Here is a 21,390-nt window from a genome sequence, read left to right on the forward strand (position 1 = left end):
ATGGTAAGTGGAGGTCATTAATAAATATATTAAATAGAAGACCTCCCAGAATAGAGCCCTGAGGGACACCTGTATTAACTGGTTGTCATTGCAGCTTGTTGCCTTGCAGATGGGTAACTAAGAAACCACAACAAGGAGTATTGAGACAGTCCTATTGATCAGAGTCGAATGAGCAGTTGCTTTTGACAAGTAAGTCTAAGAACATAGTAGACATAAGTGGACCATTGTTTCTAGGTTGGTTTTATTATATTGGAAAAATGCAACAGTGCGGTAGTGGTGCTATGCTGGGACCTAAAGCCATGTTGTATTTCTGAGAGGAGATTATTTGAGGTTAGGTATTGCATCAGCTGCATATGGATGCATTTCTCTAATATTTTGGAGAGGGGGAGAGAATCACTGTCGGCCTATAGTTATTAAACTCTGTAGATGTGCTGCCTTTGTGCAGTGGTATGATGTAGGATCAAGTAGAGCACTTCAGTAGTAACCTTAAAAAACAACATGGGTGGCTGGGTGGGTGATAACATTTTTTTACTGGGATATATGGGTAATATGGCTGAGTTTCTTGATGATCTTTTTGGCCACAAGTTTAGTAAGAAAGTGTGAACCTCAGCAATCTCATAGCCACTGTTTTACAAATCTCTCTGCAGGTTTTATCTCTTAGATATCCTTTGAACATCTTGTCTGCATCTTTAGGTCTTGTGCCAGAATGTTCTTTATGAAGCTGCCTTGTAACCTGCATCATCTTTTTAATATCAGAAAAGGAAAGAGTTACTGCAATATAGTAACCACACACTGCACTGTGGGTCCTACTTACATCTGGGGTAGCTTCTCAAGCCTTGTGTATAAGAAATGTATCACAATATCCATTAAACATTTTTTTGTATTTATAGTAAATATTAATTATATAATTGTTTGAGTAGTTGTTTACTTGGAATAACATTGCACAGAAAATTCTTTCCTACCCTACTCCTTTGTACTGGGTAATGCGTGAATCCAAAATGAAGTAAGCATCAGAATGAAATGTTGCTGACATGCTGTATCTTTTATTGATTGGTTGATTTTGGGTATCATGTATTTTCCATATCGGTAAAGACCCCACTGCATTCTCTGCAAAACATCTGCAAATGTTGTCATACCAAGAACTGATATTTAATAGACTTGGACATTGTAGCAACTCTAAGAAATCATAGTGCTGGACACTGTGGCAACTCTAAGATGTCATAGTGCTAGACTGAGGTGGTTCTGTGTTTGAGGCTTCAGAAGTGCACAGTCTGACAGAGGAATCCTGGCAGATGCTGTTTGAAAGCTGGCAAAAGCCCCTATCCAGATTCTATACATGAGCAGCATTTCCTGATAAGTGTACAAGAGGAGCAGGTTATCCAGAATGCCGCCCTACATAAATTCTAGTATGTATGTTCTGCAAAACAGCAGTGAGGTTACTGAAGGTAATAACAATCTGTTTATGCTTTGTTTAACAAAATAAATCAGTTAGCTTGCTCTTTGCTAACATGGGAACATGGGAACTCCTTTTGTAAGAACTGTAAATATGCTGTGAGGAAACATTAGAAAGTGCAGTTTGGTTTGGTGGGCTTAATTTGTGATGTAACAAATGCCAGTTGAATCATTGTTAATTTTGCCTATAGGTATTGTTACAGTTAATTTTCTTCATGGATGTACAGATATAATGTTCAACATTATAATTTCTGAAAATTGCACATTTAAAATGCATATTTTGTGTATTGTTTGTTGGGGGGACTGAAGCGTTCATTAATGAATATTACAAGATTATTGCATAGGTACTGCATTTTAGAAACTCAGATTACGACAGACAGAAAAGGAATCTTAACCACTGTCATGTGGGTCAGTTTATATATTATTATTTTATAGCTTTTCTCATTTTTTTTAATTTAGAAGCATCTGTCCCTGGAGGTCTGCATGTTGCAGTTTTTCTATGCTTATGTTCAAAGGTAAGATAATATTTTGTTTGATTAGTTTGAATTTAGTTGTGTATTGATGTTCCATTTGTATCAACACAATGAAGTGAAATGAGGTATGGTCAGGTGCATTCATGTATATTTTGGGAAAATCATTTATAAAATATATCAGACCTGTGAGCCCACTTAATCTTTCATACTTTTGTAGTCTTTAGCCCCTGTGAATTCCATGCATGATATTTCCAGCAGATATGTACAACTTTTTATGTCTTTTTACAATGTTAAGTTGTCAATCTCGCCTTCATTCTTGCTTGATGGGTTCGGAGCCGATCCTCGGCTCCGACTCGGCACTTGCTAAGCTCGAGAGTCACTTTTACCAGCTCGAGGCAGCCCCATATCCCATGATGCAAGGCGGTAAGTACCCAGATCTCGTTTGCCGCTTCGCTGATGAGGTCCTCCTTTTACCAGATCCTGGTAAGTGAATTGTTACTTTACTATTTTAGCCCCTTTCTACAAAAAACCTTAAAATTATTAGTTTTAACTTAGTTTTAATCCCTTTCTGACAGAAAATTTCCCTGTCTCCTCATAACTTTTAGTCAGACTTTCACCCATCCCATCCCCCCCCTGTTAGGGTGTGTGTGTGTGTGTGTGTGTGTGTCTGTTATTGATACCTTTTGGTATATTTAATTTAATTTAATTTCTTGGACTGGTGTTGTGTGTGTGTGTTTTATCACCATGTCTAAGGAAAGGGTCTCAGGCTTTAAGAAGTGTGACTCGTGCTGTCAGAAGATGTTTCTGACAGACAGTCACACTTCTTGCCTTTACTGCCTGGGGCCTCTTCACCTGCAGGACTCCTGTGCTATATGTCATTCTTTTAGCCAGAGAGTCCTGCAGGAAAGAAGAAATAAATTGATTTTGAGGGGCCTTCTTAAGCCGGAGGGCTCTCCGGCTAAGTTGGCCCCATCTAAGACTTCTAAGTCTTCCAAGGCCCAGGCTTCTGTGTCCAAGCCTGTGGCCTCAGCTCCGACTCATTCAGAGTCGAGATCGGCTCCGGCTGGAGCCGATTCTGGGTTACCTAAACCTTCGGCACCGATGGCTATCGGTGCCGACTCTGGTTCGACCACTTCGGTGTCGGCTCCGATCGGTTCCGACCACCATGTGGGCCCAGGCATCGGTGTCGACTCCGATCGGCTCCGACACCCTTACATTTATGGCCGTATCGGCTCCGGCTGGAGCTGATGCATCGAAGCTACCTGTCGGTGCCGATAAGTTGTCGGCTCCGACAGTTTCTGTGGTTTCATCGGCTCCGATGGTTCCTTCGAGGAAGAGGTCTAGGTCCCCTTCCTTGGAGCCGATACTTTCGGCTCCGCCTTCGCCTCTCCTCTCGGAGCGGAGCCATCGGAGCCGATCTTCAAGGTCATCCAGGCTTTCTGACCATGATTTGGAGAGAGTGGACAGTAGATTACTAAAGTCACAGGCACTGGCCCAAATGCTACATAGTCCGTCTCAGCAGACAACTATTAGTCCACACCCCATTGCAGTTCCTCCTTCGACTCTGCCTCAGAGTTTTGAGTTGGAGTCTTCGGGAATGGTTTCTGCTATGGCTGAGGGACAGATACCCCCTTCTGCTCCTTCAGCCTCTACTCTTATCTCCTCTTCCAGACCTTCCTTAGAGGGATTCGGTGGCCGGCCTTCCCTGGTCTCCTCCGAGGGAGTGAGTGGCATCGGACCCTTGTCCGAGCCCGCTCTTCCCCTTGGAGCCTCGGCCTTGGTGAGCTCGGCTCCGACATCTGCCTCGGAGCCCTCCTTTTCGGTGGGTCCTGGAGTTCCTAGTTCTTCGGAGCGGGTTCTCTCGGACCTTCCTGGGAGGGGAGCCTTCGAGGTGATGAAGAGTGTGCTGGCCACTGGTCTCAGCCAGCAGTCTGTTCCCTTAGCTCCTCCCTCTATGGTGCCTGTTGACATCTCTGCCACTTCTCTTGCTCCAGGACCCAGAGATCCTCCGCCTCAGGTTTCCCCACTGGGAATATCCCCCTCTTCCGAGGATTCTCCTGATTTGTCAGGGGATCCTCCGCAGAAGAGGACTTGTAAGAGGAAACACGTAGACTCCCCCGAGTCTATCACTTCAGATACTGACTTAGATGAGTCAGAGGGATCTCCTTCTCAGACATCCTAGAACTCCTTAGACAGAGGGGAAACTGGCCCACCAATAATCCCTCTGAGGATGAGTCAGTATACCTGGAGGCGTTTGGATCTCGGCCCTCCACCTCCTGGGTGTCTCCGCCTTTCGACCCCCTTATGCAGGTTATTGCTCGAAAGGCATGGGCTGCTCCTGACTCTGTAGAGCCAGTCCCTAGGAGGCCTTCTAAATTTATTACTGCCCCGTCGGACAAGCAATTCCTTACAAAAGGTGTCCCCGCTGATGCCATGGTGGTGGCGGCTGCCACCAAGAAGGAACTTGCAGATCCTTCCGTACCTGTCCATCCTCCTAATAAGGACTCTAGGACCATGGATAGATATGGTAAGCGGATGTTTTCTTCAGCGACCTTTGTCACTTCACCAGACTCCAAAGGGATATCCTTAAGGAGCTAGGTGAAGTTGTGCAGGATCCTACAGCTGCGGGGGCTCAGGAAAAAATTGCTTCACAGCTAGGAAGCCTTAACTCCATTGCAAACTCCTCCATGCGGCTGATATCATATGCTGCTGATGGAGCGAGTAGGGCCGCAGGTACAGGTGTGGCTCTTAGACGCCAAGCCTGGATGCGGCTATGTAATTTTGCAGATCCCTTTAAGGCGTCCTTCACAAACTCTCCCTTTGATGGGTCAGCTTTGTTTGGCCCTCAAGTGAAGGAAACGTTGACCAGGTGTGAGCAGGACGGCAAAACTCTTTCTGCGTGGAGTCCATTTTCCACCCTTCTAGACCTTATCCCAAAGGACAGAAGGGTGGCAAAATGTGGTTCCATAAATCCCAAGGAGTCACGCCGATTCACGTGGTCAGTTTACCCCTAGAGGCAGAGGGGTAACAACAACAGACGCTCTAGAGGCAGAGGGGTCCACAAAACCAGGGAAACAGAGAGTCTCTCTGACAAGCCTTTTCAGCATCCCTGAGATGTTGCCCGGCTGTCCCTCCTTGGAGGCAGTCTGGGGAAGACTATCGCTGTACCCAGAAGCCTGGCGTTCTCTCACTCAAGACAGATGGGTACAGTCGATCATATCCGAGGGTTACAAAATTCCTTTCGAGGAAAGTCCTTTCTATCCCTCAAATTCCCTTCCAGATGTACCACCCGGTCTAAGGGAAATTGCAGAGTTAGAAGTCTCAAAACTACTGCAAAAAAGAGCCATTCAGCCAGTTACAACAGACCATTCAGAGCCCGGAATCTACTCAAGGTTCTTTTTGGTCCCCAAAAAGACTGGAGACCAATATTGGATCTCAGCAGACTCAACAAGTCTGTGAGGAAGACAAGATTCCGAATGGTCACTCTTCAGTCGATTCTGCCCTTCTTGCAGAAGGACAACTGGATGTGCTCAATAGATCTTCAGGATGCGTACTATCACATAAAAATTCACAGACGCTCCAGGAGATTTCTCTGCTTTCAGCTGGGGTCCAGTCATTTCCAGTTCAGAGCCCTGCCCTTTGGTCTCACCACAGCCCCCAGAGTGTTCACCAAATGCATGGCAGTGGTCACGGCTCACCTGAGACGTCAAGGATTCCAGGTGTTTCCGTATCTCGACGACTGGCTCCTGTCAGCCACCACCAGGCATCAGCTTGTTCAAGCCAGGGATTACACAATAAATCTTTGTTCTCATTTGGGCATCTCGATCAACTTCGAAAAGTCATCCTTATTGCCCTGCCAGTCTATTACTTTCATAGGCGCAAACTTAAACACTGTTCGGATGTCAGCTACCCTTACAGACCAAAGAGTTTCAGACATTCAAAGTCATGTCAGGATCATTCTAGCCAACAAGAAAGTACAGGCCAGAATGGTTCTAAAGGTATTAGGTCTCATGGCTGCGGCCATTACTCTTCTTCCCCTGGCTCGCTTCTACATGCGTCTTCTTCAGTGGATGTTATTCACTCAGTGGTCTTACCAACAACTTCCAATGCGTCACCAAATTCTGGTGACACAGATTTGCAAAAATCATCTTGCTTGGTTGATCACTTCTCCCCAGATTCACCAAGGCAGACACTTTGTACCCCCATCCCCGGTAGCCACTGTCACCACGGATGCCTCCCTGATCGGGTGGGGGGGGCATTATCAGGGCAGGATGGTTCATGGGACGTGGCAACCGTTCGAGTACCACCTGCACATAAATGTCCTAGAGATGACAGCAGTGCTTTTAACGTTGCAAGCCCTCAACGACTTTCTTCCTGTAGGGACAATTGCAGTCCACACAGACAACATGTCTGTAGTTTGGTATATCAACAAACAGGGCGGAACCAAGTCCTACCCCTTGTGTCGAGAAGCGCTCAGACTTTGGCAATGGGCGATCTCCTCTCATCGGTTTCTGGTAGCAACGCACATCCCTGGGAAAACCAACATTTTAGCGGACAGATTGAGCAGAGCTATTCTCATGCCTCACGAGTGGTCTCTCAAGCAATCTATAGTGGAGGAGATTTTTCTGGAATGGGGTCGCCCATGTTGCGATCTTTTTGCTACTCCCCAAAACAGCAAATGCCCAGACTTCTTCTCTCTCTTCCCTCTGTCAGGCCATCCCCCCAGAGACGCTCTGACCCAGGATTGGCCCCAGGGACTTCTTTATGCCTTTCCTCCTTTTCCCTGATCCCTCAAGTTATCCAGAAAGCAACCGTTTTGAGAGCCAAAATGATTCTCATTGCTCCTTATTGGCCTCGACAAATTTGGTTTCCGTTCCTCCATCGTCACCTTTTGGTGCAGCCGTGGCATCTGGACCCAGTGCCAGATCTTCTGATTCACCAATCCGGTCAGCTGCACCGGTTTATCCCTTCTCTCAACCTCACAGCATGGTTGCTCCACTTCCTTCCTTAGCCAGGCTTCCTTTGATCTCTAACCCTGTTAGAGACATCATAGTAGCTTCTTTAAAATCCTCTACCAGGAGGATTTATACAAGCAAATGGAAACGTTTCTCTTATTGGGCCAAAGCCAAGAATATTGATCCCTTCACTGCCCCAGTTCAGGCAGTTTTGGACTTCTTAGCGGAGATTTTTCATGCAGGCTCCTCTTCTTCCACAGTTAGAGTTCAATTGGCTGCTATCTCGAACTTTCATGTCGGGATGCAGATCACAATATTATGTCCCATAGGCTTTGTAGAGCCTTCTTGAAAGGAATTTTCCTGCTAAAGCCTCCAATCAGGAATCCTCCTCCTCAATGGGATCTAAATTTAGTGCTGACATCCTTGATTCTTCCCCCCTTCGAGCCAGCTGTTTCTTGCTCCCTAAAATTTCTTACTTGGAAAACATTATTCCTAGTAGCTATTACATCGGCCAGGAGGGTGTCTGAACTTCATGCTCTATCGGTTCGACCCCCCTATTTGGTCTTTCACAAAGACAGAGTATCATTGAGAACTAATCCGACCTTTTTGCCTAAGGTCGCCTCAAAGACTAATTTGAATCAATCCATTGATCTCCCTGTATTTTTTCCAAACTATTCAAACAGATCGGAACAAAAACTACATTATCTTGATGTCCACCGCCAACTCAGATATTATTTGGACAGAACTAAACAATTTAGGAAATCCGATCAACTCTTTGTTTCCTATGTGGATAACGAGAAAGGCCTTCCTGTCTCTAAAGTGACCTTATCTAGATGGCTTTCTTCTGTCATCTCTGAAATTTATCTGCTCAGGGGAAAACAGCTGTGCTCAAAACCTAAAGCACATTCAACTAGGAGCTTAGCTACTTCTACAGCCTTTCAAGCTAGACTTCCTTTAGACACTATTTGTGCAGCGGCCACTTGGGCCACTCCTCATACTTTTGTTTCCCATTACAAATTGGACTTGGCCTCCAGGGACAGAGCCAGTTTTGGCTCTACAGTCCTCAAGAGTCTGTTCCATTGAGCCACCCAGGATAGAGGTGCTAGGGACGCGGTCCCATCAAGCAAGAATGAAGGCGAGATTGACAACTTAACATTAAGAAGTTATGTACCTACCATAACGTTCCATGTTAGTTGTCTTCTCTCGCCTTCTTTCTCGACCTCCCTCCTTCCCCAGCCCTGGACAGACCTTTTCTACAAGGAATTATTATGCTGAAGACCATTCAGAGCTGGTCCTTCTTCCATCCTGTAGGCTTTCTTTCTTCCTTTGGGAAGTGTTTATGCTTGGTGCTATTGCCCTTTGTCATCAAACGAGATCTGGGTACTTACCGCCTTGCATCATGGGATATGGGGCTGCCTCGAGCTGGTAAAAGTGACTCTCGAGCTTAGCAAGTGCCGAGTCGGAGCCGAGGATCGGCTCCGAACCCATCAAGCAAGAAAGAAGGCGAGAGAAGACAACTAACATGGAACGTTATGGTAGGTACATAACTTCTTATTTTCAATTCCTATGGATGGAAATAGGAGCAAGTTAACTGTGCCAAAACTTGATACCAGTAGACAAGGTTATTTAGGAGGCAGGCATAGATGTTGAGTATATTTGCTTAAAGTAAGACTGACTGCCATCTACTCTCAGGTGGTATAATTTTGGATTGTGTTAATTACATGGGGCCCACTGCCTCAGAACTATTTTTACAGTGCCTTAGGGTGTACCAGTCCAGTACTGCATTGACAAAAGCAGGTAAGAGGAAGACATTTATACATACAAGTTGGTGTCATCATCTTATTTATTTTTGCATTTTTTTTCATTTGTTTAATAGCTGTCTTTTTACTCAGTGCATTTATATAATTGGAAAGCTCTAATACTGGAGATTTTCCTTAGCTGTTTTTCTGTGAAGCATCTGCATTCAAGGTTGCACACAAATTATGCCAGCAGTTGTTGTGACATCAAGTACTATACCAGGATTGTTCACCTAGCCCACAAGTCCACCAATATTTTTCTGCTAATTACACAATTCAGATCTCATTTTGGTTTATGTTATGGATGAGTTTCTGTGTTTAGTGCCTGAATCAGCTAGTCTATCAAAGTGTTGGCGTGACTGTCAGATCACAAGTCATGACTTGCATCGTCTTTATTACGAGGGAAGGAGAAGAATGGGAGGCGCTGCTATAACTGTCAGTGTTTGAACACATTCTTCAAAAGATGTAGGTGGAAGAAGCACTGGGATTACTACTCTTCTCAGAAAATGGCAGCAGCTGAGACTGCCCAGTAGGGAGGGTCTCTTTTGCAGCCCCAGGTTTATTGGAGAGTGCCACCAGAAGGTGATGAAGACAGAAGAGTAGACACTGATAACATAATCTTGGAGCTAAGTCTGTTCTTAGACAAAGCCTCCTAATCCTTATGGGCAGCATCCTCATCCTAAAGTAACAAGACACTGAGGTTTTTCATTTTATTTTATGTTTTAATGTAGTCATTTACCTGTGTTGATCTTCATAGACCCTTTTCAGCCAAGACTACAAGGGCAAGGGTAAAACCACTATATATGGACATTTTAGAGCAGCCAGTCAGCCAGCATGTTTTTGGAGGCTTCAGAACACTAGATTATCCAGGAGAAACCCACACAGGCAGAATATGCAGGGTCCTCACAGTCCGTGACCAGAGCTCATAACTGAACCACAAACCTTGGAGCTGTGTGACAGAGATTTAACCGGTTAACTGCCATGTTGCCTCAACAAATCATGGCCATCCCTCTTTGACAGACAAGGGGCCTAGGAGATGTGCAGCACAACATCTGCCTCTGGAGTTGTGGTAGCACCTCCCAGCTTGAAATGTATTGCTTTGTGTGTGTGTGTGTGTGTGTGTGTGTGTGTGTGTGTGTGTGTGTGTGTGTGTGTGTGTGTGTGTGCGCATGTGTAAATAGTTTTGGAGAATGCTCCCTTAACTCCTTAACTGTGGCTTGATGATGCTGCAGTCAATTTATGGTAGTTTTTTTTTGTGTGTGTGTGGAAAAACTCTGCCAATGCATGTACCTGCCTGCTTGAGAACAGTTTCACTTTCAAATGTATACAACAGTTCCACAGAAAAAAATGTAGGATTTTAACAGAGCTTCACACATTTCTGTGACTCTGCTACATGCTTTACTGGAAAGGCAACTGCATTAAGGCAACTGCATTTTGTTTAATTTTTCATTTGTTTTTATTCTGAGAAATAAATACACTTAATTTAAATATAACTTTTTTTGCACATCACATTATTATTGCATCTTTGGTAAAAGACAGCTGCAAGTCTCACAGTCTATTGCACATAAATTATGATAACATTATTTTCAACTTAAAAGTAAACTTAAACTCTGTTATTTATTTATTTTACATTTGTTAACTGGGGGTGTCTGACTGAGCCGAAAAGGCCCTTTTTCAGCAGAGGCCCGGGGAGAAAAGCTCCACATAGAAAAATTACAGATACATTTAGTTATTTAGACATGATCAGTATACACACAAATTACAAAAGACATATTTTTACATTGGTATGCAGCACATCAGCATTTACAGTGGCGAGAACAAACAAAAAAATATTAATTTAAAAATAAACGTAATTAATAGATTTGTGGTATACAGCTGAAATTTGAAACATAGGTAGAATACATATATAGTACACAGGTACAGTTGTACGTAAATCATTCTCCCTATACTTTACCATTGGAAACTGAAGTTCTATAAACGTCATGAAAAAAATACTTTGATATTATCCTCATTGACCCAAGTAAGTCCGGTCAGGATACTTCCTTAAAGTTTTTAATGTTATTAATTCCTGCATTCATGAGCATGTAATGACAGTAGCACATGTTCGTAACACACATATATGGAGGAGGATTCAAGGAAGAAAAAACTTTAATTTGTAGCAAAAAGGGGATCTAGTTCAGATTATCAAATTTTTAAAATGTTGAAATTCATATGGTCGAGACCATATATGATCCACATTTTAAAAAGTTGAACATTTTGTACAGAGATCACGGTACAATCGGGATTGGGGAACATGACCTTTTCCCCACTGTAGTGCAGTCTCAGAGTTTGTATATATAATTAGCGGGGGGTATGGGGGTGAAAGGGGGCTTCCCCCTGCAAAAGCACTGTTTTTTGTTTTCTCATTTTTCAAGTTTTTAAAATGTCGATCCTATGTTCTCGACCATATAAATTTCAATATTTAAAAAATTCAATAATCTTAACTAATGAACCTGAAATCATGGTCCTTCTCAAAGGAGTGTTGAATGCACACAGTTTTGAATTAACTTCATCCAACTTAATTTCCTAGAAATTATGCTTAGTGTCTAGCTCAGAAAAGTATTTTGTACAGGGCATTTTTGATGCAGACTCTTTAGCTTCTTCTTCTTCATATGGCTTTTCCCGGTTAGGGGTCACCGCAGCGGATCACCTGTCCACTCATAATTGGCAGTGGAGTTTTATGGTGTCGGGTTGCCAGCCCGGCACCCAGCCTTCCACGGAAGGCACACATACACTCACACCTAGGGCCAATTTAGAGTGTCCAATCCACCAGCAGCATGTCTTTGGGATGTGGGAGGAAACCGGAGCACCCGGAGGAAACCCACTTGATCACAGGGAGGTCATGTAGACTCCGCACAGAACGCACCCCAGCCGAGGATCGAACCGGTGAACCTCTTGCTGTGAGGCGGCAACGCTAACTGCTGCACCATCGTGTGAATAATGCTCTGTTTGAACCACATTATTCAGATGTTGAGAGTCTTGAAATTCTAAAAATAATTTGTTTCACAACTGTAACTATTGTTAACCCATTAGGTAGGCTTTATCTGTTATTGTCACTTTTAGTTCTGTTGATCTCTTGTTCTGCTTTATTCCTTAGCATAACAGGTATTCTCATATATGGGTGAAGTATACTTGTAGATGTGGCAGCATGAGGCAGGCATACAAAATAATTTTAATACCAATTTGTCTTAGAGATTGCAGTTATAGTGCTTTGTAACTTCAAAAAAAATACTTTTAAAGTGCACTCATGCAACTATGTGAAGTAATCTGGTCCTGGTCAAATTGTGTAATTTACAAATTGCAATAACTTGTAAATTTGGACAGCGCAGTGGTGCAGCAGTAGCAGTGTCACCTCACAGCAAGAGGTTCTCCGGTTCGAGTCTCGGCTGGGGTACCTTCTGTGTGGAGTCTGCATATCCTCTCTGTGTTTGTGTCAGTTTTCTCTGGGTACTCTGGTTTCTTCCCACATACAAAGACATGCATCTGGAGCTTTTCACTCCAGCCTTTGCTGAAAATTGGCTTTGTTCCACGTTGGACTTTCCCAGTAAACAAATGTTAAATAAATAAATAAAACAGTATCATGAATTACCATTGCATGTTAGTTAAAAACCTTGGCAAGAGGGACGGTTTCTGTAAAGTTACGTACCTACCTGGTAACAAACATCAAATAAAAATATATAAAGCTGTTCTTAACCCCCCCACACCTTCTAGCACGAAAGATATTTTAAACCAAGTGATGTTGTTTCTTGAATATTGTTAAAAAAACACATTAAGCACTGTATTTTATTTTCTTGGTACATTAACTTTAAACTAAGATGTCACAGTGAATTTTACTATATAGCACAAGATGTTTAATATAATGTGCATCAGATTAGCAGGTGCTAGTTAGCAAGAAGTGAAACTTAAACTCTTCTTATTGGTGTAGTTGAGTCTTTATTTGGACATTGATTGAACATAGTCATTTGAAATGTCAGGACCTGCTACAGTGAGGCCCAAAACACTGAGACTGTATGGCTGACAAAATGGGCTTACATTTGCTAAGTCTGAGATGCCTTCATGGGACTTTCCCTTTTCTCTGAGGTATAGCAGTCTCTGAGCTGGTAGATATAAGTTTAGAAGTTGTGGGGAGGCTTGTCCCCTGCAAAAAAAAATAAGTTTAAAGGAGAAGAGCGATGTTTGAGATTCATTCTTCTCCTGCATTTTTGGTCTTTTTGTTTTTTTCTTTTTAGTGTGCTGATATTTCAATAGGGACCATTAATTGAACATAAAATATTTTGTATATGTCGATATCCCAGCACTACAGCAGTTTGGTTTTACGTACCTGTTTAGGTCTTAATTTTTTTCCAAAAATCTGAAATTTGAATCAACCTGTTCTTTTATACCCTACCCATGTTCTTTACAAATCATGCTACCAAGAGGGATGTAGAATATATGTGTGTGAGGTACCTTTAAGAAACATTTCTAAGGACTGTCAGGATAAGGAAACAACTCTCAGCTAAAGGTGCCTCTCACCAAAACAGAAGAAATGTATGCAAAAATTGAAGTAAGAGGTACCAACACGATCTGAATTTTTCACAATAGATAATGTCCAACCATTAGGCACGATAAAAATCCAAAACTCTTTAATACATGAGGAAATCATGTATTAAAGAGTTTTGGATTTTTATCGTGCCTAATGGTTGGACATTATCTATTGTGAAAAATTCAGATCGTGTTGGTACCTCTTACTTCAATTTTTGCATACATTTCTAAGGACTGAACGTGCATATAAATGTCAGGCACCTGCTGACTTCAGTGCCATTTTGAGAGCGCAGCCAGGGAGTGAACATGGATGAGAGATATAGTCAGTCTCTTTATAAGTTTATCTAAGTTAAAGTTATTTACCTCATTTCCTGATGTGTTCATACCTAATAAAGCTGCTTGAACCTAACCTACACATGTTCGTCTATTCCATCCTGACAAGACAAGAGAGATGAACGACATGGTGTCAAAACCGGAATTCCAGAGACTACTTTTCAGAAATACAAGGTGCAGAGGTAAAGATAAAGGCAGAATAAGAGAAATGAGAATGAGAAAAAGGCCAGAAATAAGTTAAAGGTAATGAAAACTTGCATGAATGATTATTTTGTTAAAAGAGGTAAAACAGAGCATTGCAAGGGCACAAAAGGCATTACTAAGCAAACAAATAGCATAAAAGGCATAAAAAGTTTGTTAATCGTAAAAAAAACACACTCTCCAAAGCTAAGAACACAGCATCCATGGGACCTGACAACATCCCAGGCTGCTTTCTACACGTACTACAGAACGAACTGGCACCCCACCTAAGTACCATGTTCAATCATAGCCTTACCTCAGGCTTTGTGCCCACTGAATGGCACACAGTGATGGTCATCCCACTCCACAAAGGGGGAGTCATCACGGACCCCGGGAACTACCGCCTCATTAGCCTGATGAGCCTGGTTTGCAAGGCTATGCAAAGTATCATCATGGAACTTATAAACAATGACATTGGTAATCTTCAAACTCTTGAACCCACCCAGTTCGGGTTTGTAAAAGGCAGATCATGTCTCCTAAACCTGATATACTTCTTTGAAGCGGTCACCAAAGCCGTAGATGAGGGTAAGGTGGTTCACACAGCCTATCTAGATCTCACCAAGGCTTTCGACACCATCCCCCACTCTGGAATCATAGATAAACTCACTAAAGAAGGTATAAATCCCTGTGTCACAAGATGGGTTGCCAACTGGCTTACTGACAGAACCCACACTGTGAATTTAGCAGACTCTAAATCCGACTTCAGACCAGTGACAAGTGGAGTACCACAGGGTTCAGTCCTGTGTCCTCTTCTGTTTGGTATCTACTTCTCTGAAGTACAGGCTAACACAGAAGGTCTTTGGTTAACGAAGTTTGCAGATGACTGCAAACTAGGAGCCATAATCGAAACTCCTAACGATGTGGACATTCCACAAAAGGGCCTCTTTGAGACAGATGCCTGGTGTCAAAGCCATGGCCTCAAGCTCAATGCCAAAAAGTGCATTGACATCCCTTTTGGTAAAAACTCTGTACCCATGAACTACCACATAGGCGGTAGTCTACTTAACACCGAAAGTGTGATAAGAGACCTTGGGACACAGGTGCACAGTTGTCTCTCCTTTAATAATCACATCGCCACAGTAGTCAGGAAATCCTTCTGCGTGGTACACCTCATCACAAAAGGTTTCTCATCCAGGAAAAAAAGAGGTAATTCTTCCCCTCTTCTCATCACTCATTAGACCCATTATAGAATACAGCGCCCCTTTTGGTATGTACCTTACAAGACATCTACAACAACTGGAAAGGCTGCAGAGATACTTCACAAAGAGGATTACCGGCCTCAAACAGATGCCCTGTGCAGACCATCTCAAAAAACTCCAGCTTTACTCCATCGCATATCGCCTACTCAGAGGCAATCTCTGCCTAACATACAAAGCTATGTCAAACCCAGAGCTGTTGGACATGCTTCACTTAAAGAAATCCCAATCCCTCTGAGCTACATGCTCTAGGGACCTAAACCTTGTCACCACAATAAACAGAACATGCTGAAGGGATAGATTCCTGTCCCAGAGACTTCCCATACTCTGGAACAAGCTACCTATCTATATCAAACAAAGCTCCTCATTAGCACTCTTCAAGTAAAATCTTGATGATTGCATGGGAGACAGGAAATTCACCCCGGGGATCACTTCTTTTGCTCTGATCGACAGGTGCACAGGAAAATAATTTTCTTGGGTGGTGAAAGCCAGGGTTCCTTTTTGGCTAGGCTTATATAGGCCCTAGGGCCAATAGCCTAGTTCCTACCTATGAACCTTTAATTAATTGAAATGCTCAAAGTTAAGATATTTGATAAAGCAATTAACAGAAAAGTACATGAGGTTCAGTGTCACCTCGGAATTGCTAAATGAGCATATTTAGAGTAAAACGAGCACAAGAAAAGAGATTACATGGGCAAAACAACTATAACAAAGGGCAGAACGGGCCATATTAAGCATAAATGAAGCAAAGAGAGTGCATTTTACAAGTTACAGTGTTTTGGCATAAATAGTTATTACGCATTAACTAAAGCTCTGCATAACATAACTAGAGTTATTCGAAACATCACAGAGGGTGTAAAAGTGCTCACAGTGTGTGTTTATTACTGTGCATTTATTCCGAAGGGTTTATTGTGTGCAAAGTGTAACTATTTTGTGAAGTGCAGTCAGTATACAGCCATTAAGTTTCTTGTGCTGGGTGTGTCTACTCACAGGTGGCCGCCATTACAGACTTTCTTGCATTGTAATGAATTACTTAGAAAAGTACAGCCATTTTGGAAGTGTTTCAGTGTGCTGTGTACTATTTATTTGCAATGTGCAGTTACTTTGAAATGTTTCTTAAAATGATGATAAATGACTTTACAGTACAATAATTTTGAGAATATTACAGTGCCCGAGAGAGAAAGTTATTTCGCAAAGTATTTTGCAGAATTCAATTACTCGAAAGTATTTCACAGAGTTCAGTTTCTCAAAAGGCTTTTTGTGCTGTTGTGCATAGTTACAAGTACTGGCATAAATTTCTGTCATATATATATATATATATATATATATATATATATATATATATATATATATATATATATATATATATATATATATATATATACACACACACGTATGTGTGTGTGTGTGTTCGTGCAGTTACAAGTGGGCTTGGATTGCATTGTGTTTTATTATAAGTTGCTGGCATGGCAGACGGATTTTGAAAACCCTCACCACTTATATTTGATCAAAATATTGGAGAGAATTGGAGAATATTTGAACAAGAGTACAATATTTTTATACAAGCAGCTTACTCGCATAAAGATGCACACACCAAAGCATTCATTTTGCTAAACCTAGCTGGGTCAGAGGCCATTGATAGAGTTCATTTGTGTTATGCACCAGCAGTGTATGAAGGTGAAGGTGAAAATTGTCATATTGTTGTACAGGCTGAATCAAGAGAAGATCCTGAGTGTTTGAAATGTAAATTCAGAGAAATGTGTAACCCACAGACCAATGTTACATTAGAGAGGCATTTATTTTACACAAGAGACCAAAGGCCAGGAAAAACATTTGCAGCTTACATTACTGACTTGAGAAGCAAGAGTAAAGCTTGCATGTTTGCTGATCTAAAAGATGAGTTAATAAAGGACAGGCTTGCATGTGGTATCAGTAGTGCTGCTTTGAGAAAGGTTTTGCTTCAGGACAGAGACTTAACATTGAGCAGAGCTGTTGTACAGAAAGGCGCACACGTATGCTTGCAACTGACAAGCGCATGGTTTCAACAAGCTGTAGAGCAAACGTAGATAGTATGCGATATGAGGCAAGCATAAACAGGTCTAGGCACGTGAAACCTGCTACCTCTGCAGGTTCCCCAAGGAAAACCCAAAGTTTTCTAGCAAGTTCCAAGACCAGTTTAGTTAAAAGAGCATGCTTAGTGCAGAACAAGCACTGCTGAGTACAGCACCAGGGTGAATCAGCAAAACCCAAGTCAAGCTTTATTGTTAACTGTTGCAGTTGTGGTGCCAACCATGAGTCTAAAAGAGAAAAATGTTTTGCATTTGGTCAACAATGTCACAAGTGTAAAAAATGGAATAATTTTCAAAGGATTTGCAAGTCAAGTAAACCTTGCTCAGTTACAAAGAAAGATCACTCAAAAAAGCAGATTGATCAAATAGGGTTCCAGTCAGCTTTCCACGTAGACTGTGTATCAGTAATTGGTGAAAAGGTCAGTGCAGTTGATTTATTAGCAAAGGGCGAACTGTTTTGTACTGTCCGAATCCATGGTAAACCCACTGAGCTCAAAGTGGACAGTGGTTCAAAGTGTAATGTGATGTCAGCAGAAACATTTGCTGAAGTGAGAGCTGGTGAAGAACTTAATATGACTAGTGCAAGACTTGCTGCATATGGAGGTGAAGAAATTCAAAGTTGCTTTCATGTTGTTTGGCCGGGAACAGTTACAAGTTGTTTTACATAGTGCGAGGACCTGCGCAGTCATTGCTGAGTGTCAGAGACAGTCTGAGAATGGACTTGCTTTCTTTTACTAAAGAAGTTCTTCATATAAGCACATGTCCCAGTCCTAGTTTCAGTGATGCTATTTTCTCAGAATATGCTGATTTTTTTTTATGACAAGTTAGGCAAGATTCTAGTTGTGTAGCCTATGAAGATGGACCAGAGGTCAGTCCAGTGGTAAGACTGACAAGAAGAATTCCAATAGCAATGTAGAACAAGTTAAAGCTCAGCTGGATAAAATGGTGTAACAAGGTGTGATTTGTCCAGTTACAGAACCAACTGAATGGGTATCGTCAATGGTAACAACTCACAAAAAAGGTTCAGATGAAATCAGAATATGCATCGACCCAAGAGACTTGAATAAGGCATTGAAAAGACCTCATCATCCTAAGTGAGCAGTCGAAGAAGTCACAGCTCTTATACCAAATGCCACTGTAGTTTCCATCCTGGATGCAGAGAGTTCATTTTGGCAAGTAGTGCTTGATTGCAGATCTTCACTACTGATTACATTCAGTATCCCATTTGGAAGATATAGATTTATCAGGATGCCATTTGGAAAAAATTCTGCAATCGAAGTGTTCCAGCATGCAGTGAAACAGATATTTTCAGATTATCCCTGTGCCATGATAGAAGACGATTTATTGGTTGGAGGCAGTGGTGAAGCAGAGTATGACAGAAACCTCAAGAAAGTTTTGGACAAAGCACGTGAAGTGAATTTAAAGCTCAGTCTTCTAAAGTGCAAATTCAGACTACCAGAAGTCACATGTGTAGGTCATTTATTTACTAGTACTGGGTTATGACCAGACCCATCTAGGCAAGCAGCTATTCTTGAGATGTAATGTTCAAGCTCTGCAGCATTTTCTTGGTATGGTTAACTGTTTGGGCAAGTTCATACCAGATTTCAGTGAATTGACAGCACCTTTGAGAGAGCTAACATGCAAAAATGTTGTATGGTCATGACTAGAACAGCTCTAGAGAGCATTTCATGATCTTAAGCAGAAAATTGCTATCCCGCCCACACTAAGGTACTATGATGTCAACAAAGCAGTTACTCTTTCCTGTGACACCTCAAAGCTTGGACTTGGCACAGTTCTTCTTCAAGAGTGTAGACCAGTAGCCTATGCATCTAGAAATCTTACCCAAACTGAAATGTAATATGCCCAGATTGAGAAGGAACTTTTGGTAATTGTGTTTCCATGTTCCAAGTTTCATGATTATATTTATGATCGAGGCATCCAAGTTGAAACTGATCATCAACCTGTAGTTAGTGTCTTAAAGAAGCCTATGCATTCCACTCCAGCAAGATCGCAAAGAATGATGCTTAAATTAGAAAAGTACAACTTCAAAATGGTATATACAAAAGGCAAATTTCTTTACCTGGCTGATACCTTATCCAGATCACCCAGAAATACAACAGAACAGCTTCATGCAGAAAATTGACTTAGATGTCATGGAAGTGCATAATTCTTTGACTACAAGACTTGATGAGATGAGAGATCATGCAACGACTGATCCTATTTTGCAAAAGCTTAACCACTACATCCAGGTAGGATGGCCATCAAAACAATCAAGTGTACCACCTGAAGTACAACCTTATTTCCTTAAGGAGATGAGTTGTTGATGGAAGATGACATTATTTTCAAAGGTCCTAAAATTGTTATTCCTGCTTCCTTACAATGTTAATATATCTAGATTTTGCATTGTGATCATCCAGGGTCCTAATCTACTAAAAGAAGGGCCAGAGGACTAGTGTTTTGGCCTTCTCTAGCAAAAGACATTGAGAAAGTACTTTCTGTTTGTTCAGTATGCAGTAGTAGTAGACCACATTTGCAAAAAAAAACACCAGCTAAATCAGGTTCCTGAACTTCCTTGGTCAACAGTTGCCACTGACATATTCGAATGGAACAATTAGCATTACTTAGTGTTGGTTGACTCCTATTCAAACTGGTTTGTGATTGATTTTGTTACCCAACCTAAGGTCTACTACTGTTAATACTAAGCTGAAATGTCATTTCTCAGTACATGAAAGTCCTTATAAGCTGATATCTGACAATGGTGTGCAATTTACCAGTCAATTGTTTCAGAGATTTGCAAGAGAATGGGACTTTGTACATGTTACTATTAGTCCTGAATAGCCACAGTCAAATGGTCTAGCTGAACATGCAGTACAGAGTGCAAAGCAATTACTAGTATAGTCAAAGCGTGACAGTACCAGCGTGTTTTTTAATCTACTCAATCTTAGAAACATACCCTGTGATGATATACTTGGCTCACCTGCTCAAGGCTTTATCTAGGCAAACCAGAACAACACTGCCTATCAGTTCTAGTTTGTTGAGGCCTAAAGCTAAGAACAACTAAGCCATCACAGCACAATTACTCCAAAAATGTTATTTTCAGAAGTACAGTTATGATAAGATGAGCAGATTTCTTCGTTCATTGAAAAAAAGAGAGACGGTGAGGATACAGACAGTGAAAGGTTTCAACCAGATTGGTCAAGTAACAGGTACATGTGCTGAGCCAAGATCCTATGTTGTGAAATCTAAGGGGTATGGAGTATAGGAGAAATCGCAGACATCTTCTTCCTGTATCAGAATTGATATCGCAGCATTGTTCCTGTGATACAGACTCTAAATCTCAGAGCAACCCAGACAATGTTCCTGTTGCAGAACATGTCTTAACTCCAGTTTCTATTCCTGATAATGTTCCTGATATTCCTAAAACTGAACATTCAGCAGTGACTGTTCCAGTTGCTAAACCCGGTTCCAGATTTTATGTCACACGATATGGTCGTATCTCTAAAGCTAGTGTGAAATACACAGCAACTTGGATGTGATTGACTATGTGTAGTTAGTTTTGTATAATTGCATGTCAGAGAATTATCTTGTATTTATTGCATGCCAATCAATGTCGTAAATGATGCATAACTTATTTTCTCAAAGAAGGAGGCTGTAGACTATATGTGTGTGTGTGGTACCTTTAAGAAGCATTTCTAAGGACTGAACGTGCATATAAATATCAGGCATATGCAGGCTTCAGTGCCATTTTGAGAGTGCAGCCAGAGAGTGAACATGGATGAGAGCTGTAGTCAGTCTATTTATAAGTTTATCTAAGTTAAAGTTATTTACCTCATTTCCTGATGTGTTTGTACGTACTAAATCTGCTTGAACCTAACCTACACATGTAAGTTTATTCCATCCTGACAAGACAAGTGAGATGAATGACAGGGGATACATTTTGTATACCCTAGATAGTCACAGGCAATTGAGATTCTATCTTCATAAAACCGAACCATTCAAGAAAGATGCACAGTTCTTTGTTTCATTCACCTTAAGTAAACTGGGAAGGAATGTTTCTAAGGTTACCTTGTCTAAATGGCTATCAGACTGTATCTTATTTGCATATGTATCTCATCACAAGTCCTTGCCTGGCAGACCAAAGGCTCATGCCACCAGATCAGTAGTGACTTCCACTGTCTTTTTCAGAAACTCTTCAGTGGATGAAATTTTTGCTGCAGCAACATGATGTACATTGCATATCTTTCACAAACATTATAAGATGGATAGGCTATCCAGGGCCAGGGCTTCTTTGGAGCCACAATTCTTAGTGACATCCT

At 41.7% G+C, this 21,390-nt stretch overlaps 1 protein-coding gene across 1 annotated transcript in view; it reads left to right on the plus strand.

Annotated features, from left to right (window-relative positions):
* DOP1A (DOP1 leucine zipper like protein A) overlaps positions 1-21,390 on the plus strand; it is a 2,183,138-nt gene that overhangs the window by 1,512,902 nt on the left and 648,846 nt on the right. Inside the window, exon 25 of the mRNA XM_044073353.1 lies at positions 1,912-1,967. Coding sequence (XP_043929288.1) covers positions 1,912-1,967 — 56 coding nt within the window. The remainder of the gene's footprint in view (positions 1-1,911; positions 1,968-21,390) is intronic.

Source organism: Protopterus annectens, chromosome 1.part1 (genome assembly GCF_019279795.1).
Source record: "Protopterus annectens isolate FY-2018-M chromosome 1.part1, PAN1.0, whole genome shotgun sequence".
NCBI lineage: Eukaryota > Metazoa > Chordata > Ceratodontiformes > Protopteridae > Protopterus > Protopterus annectens.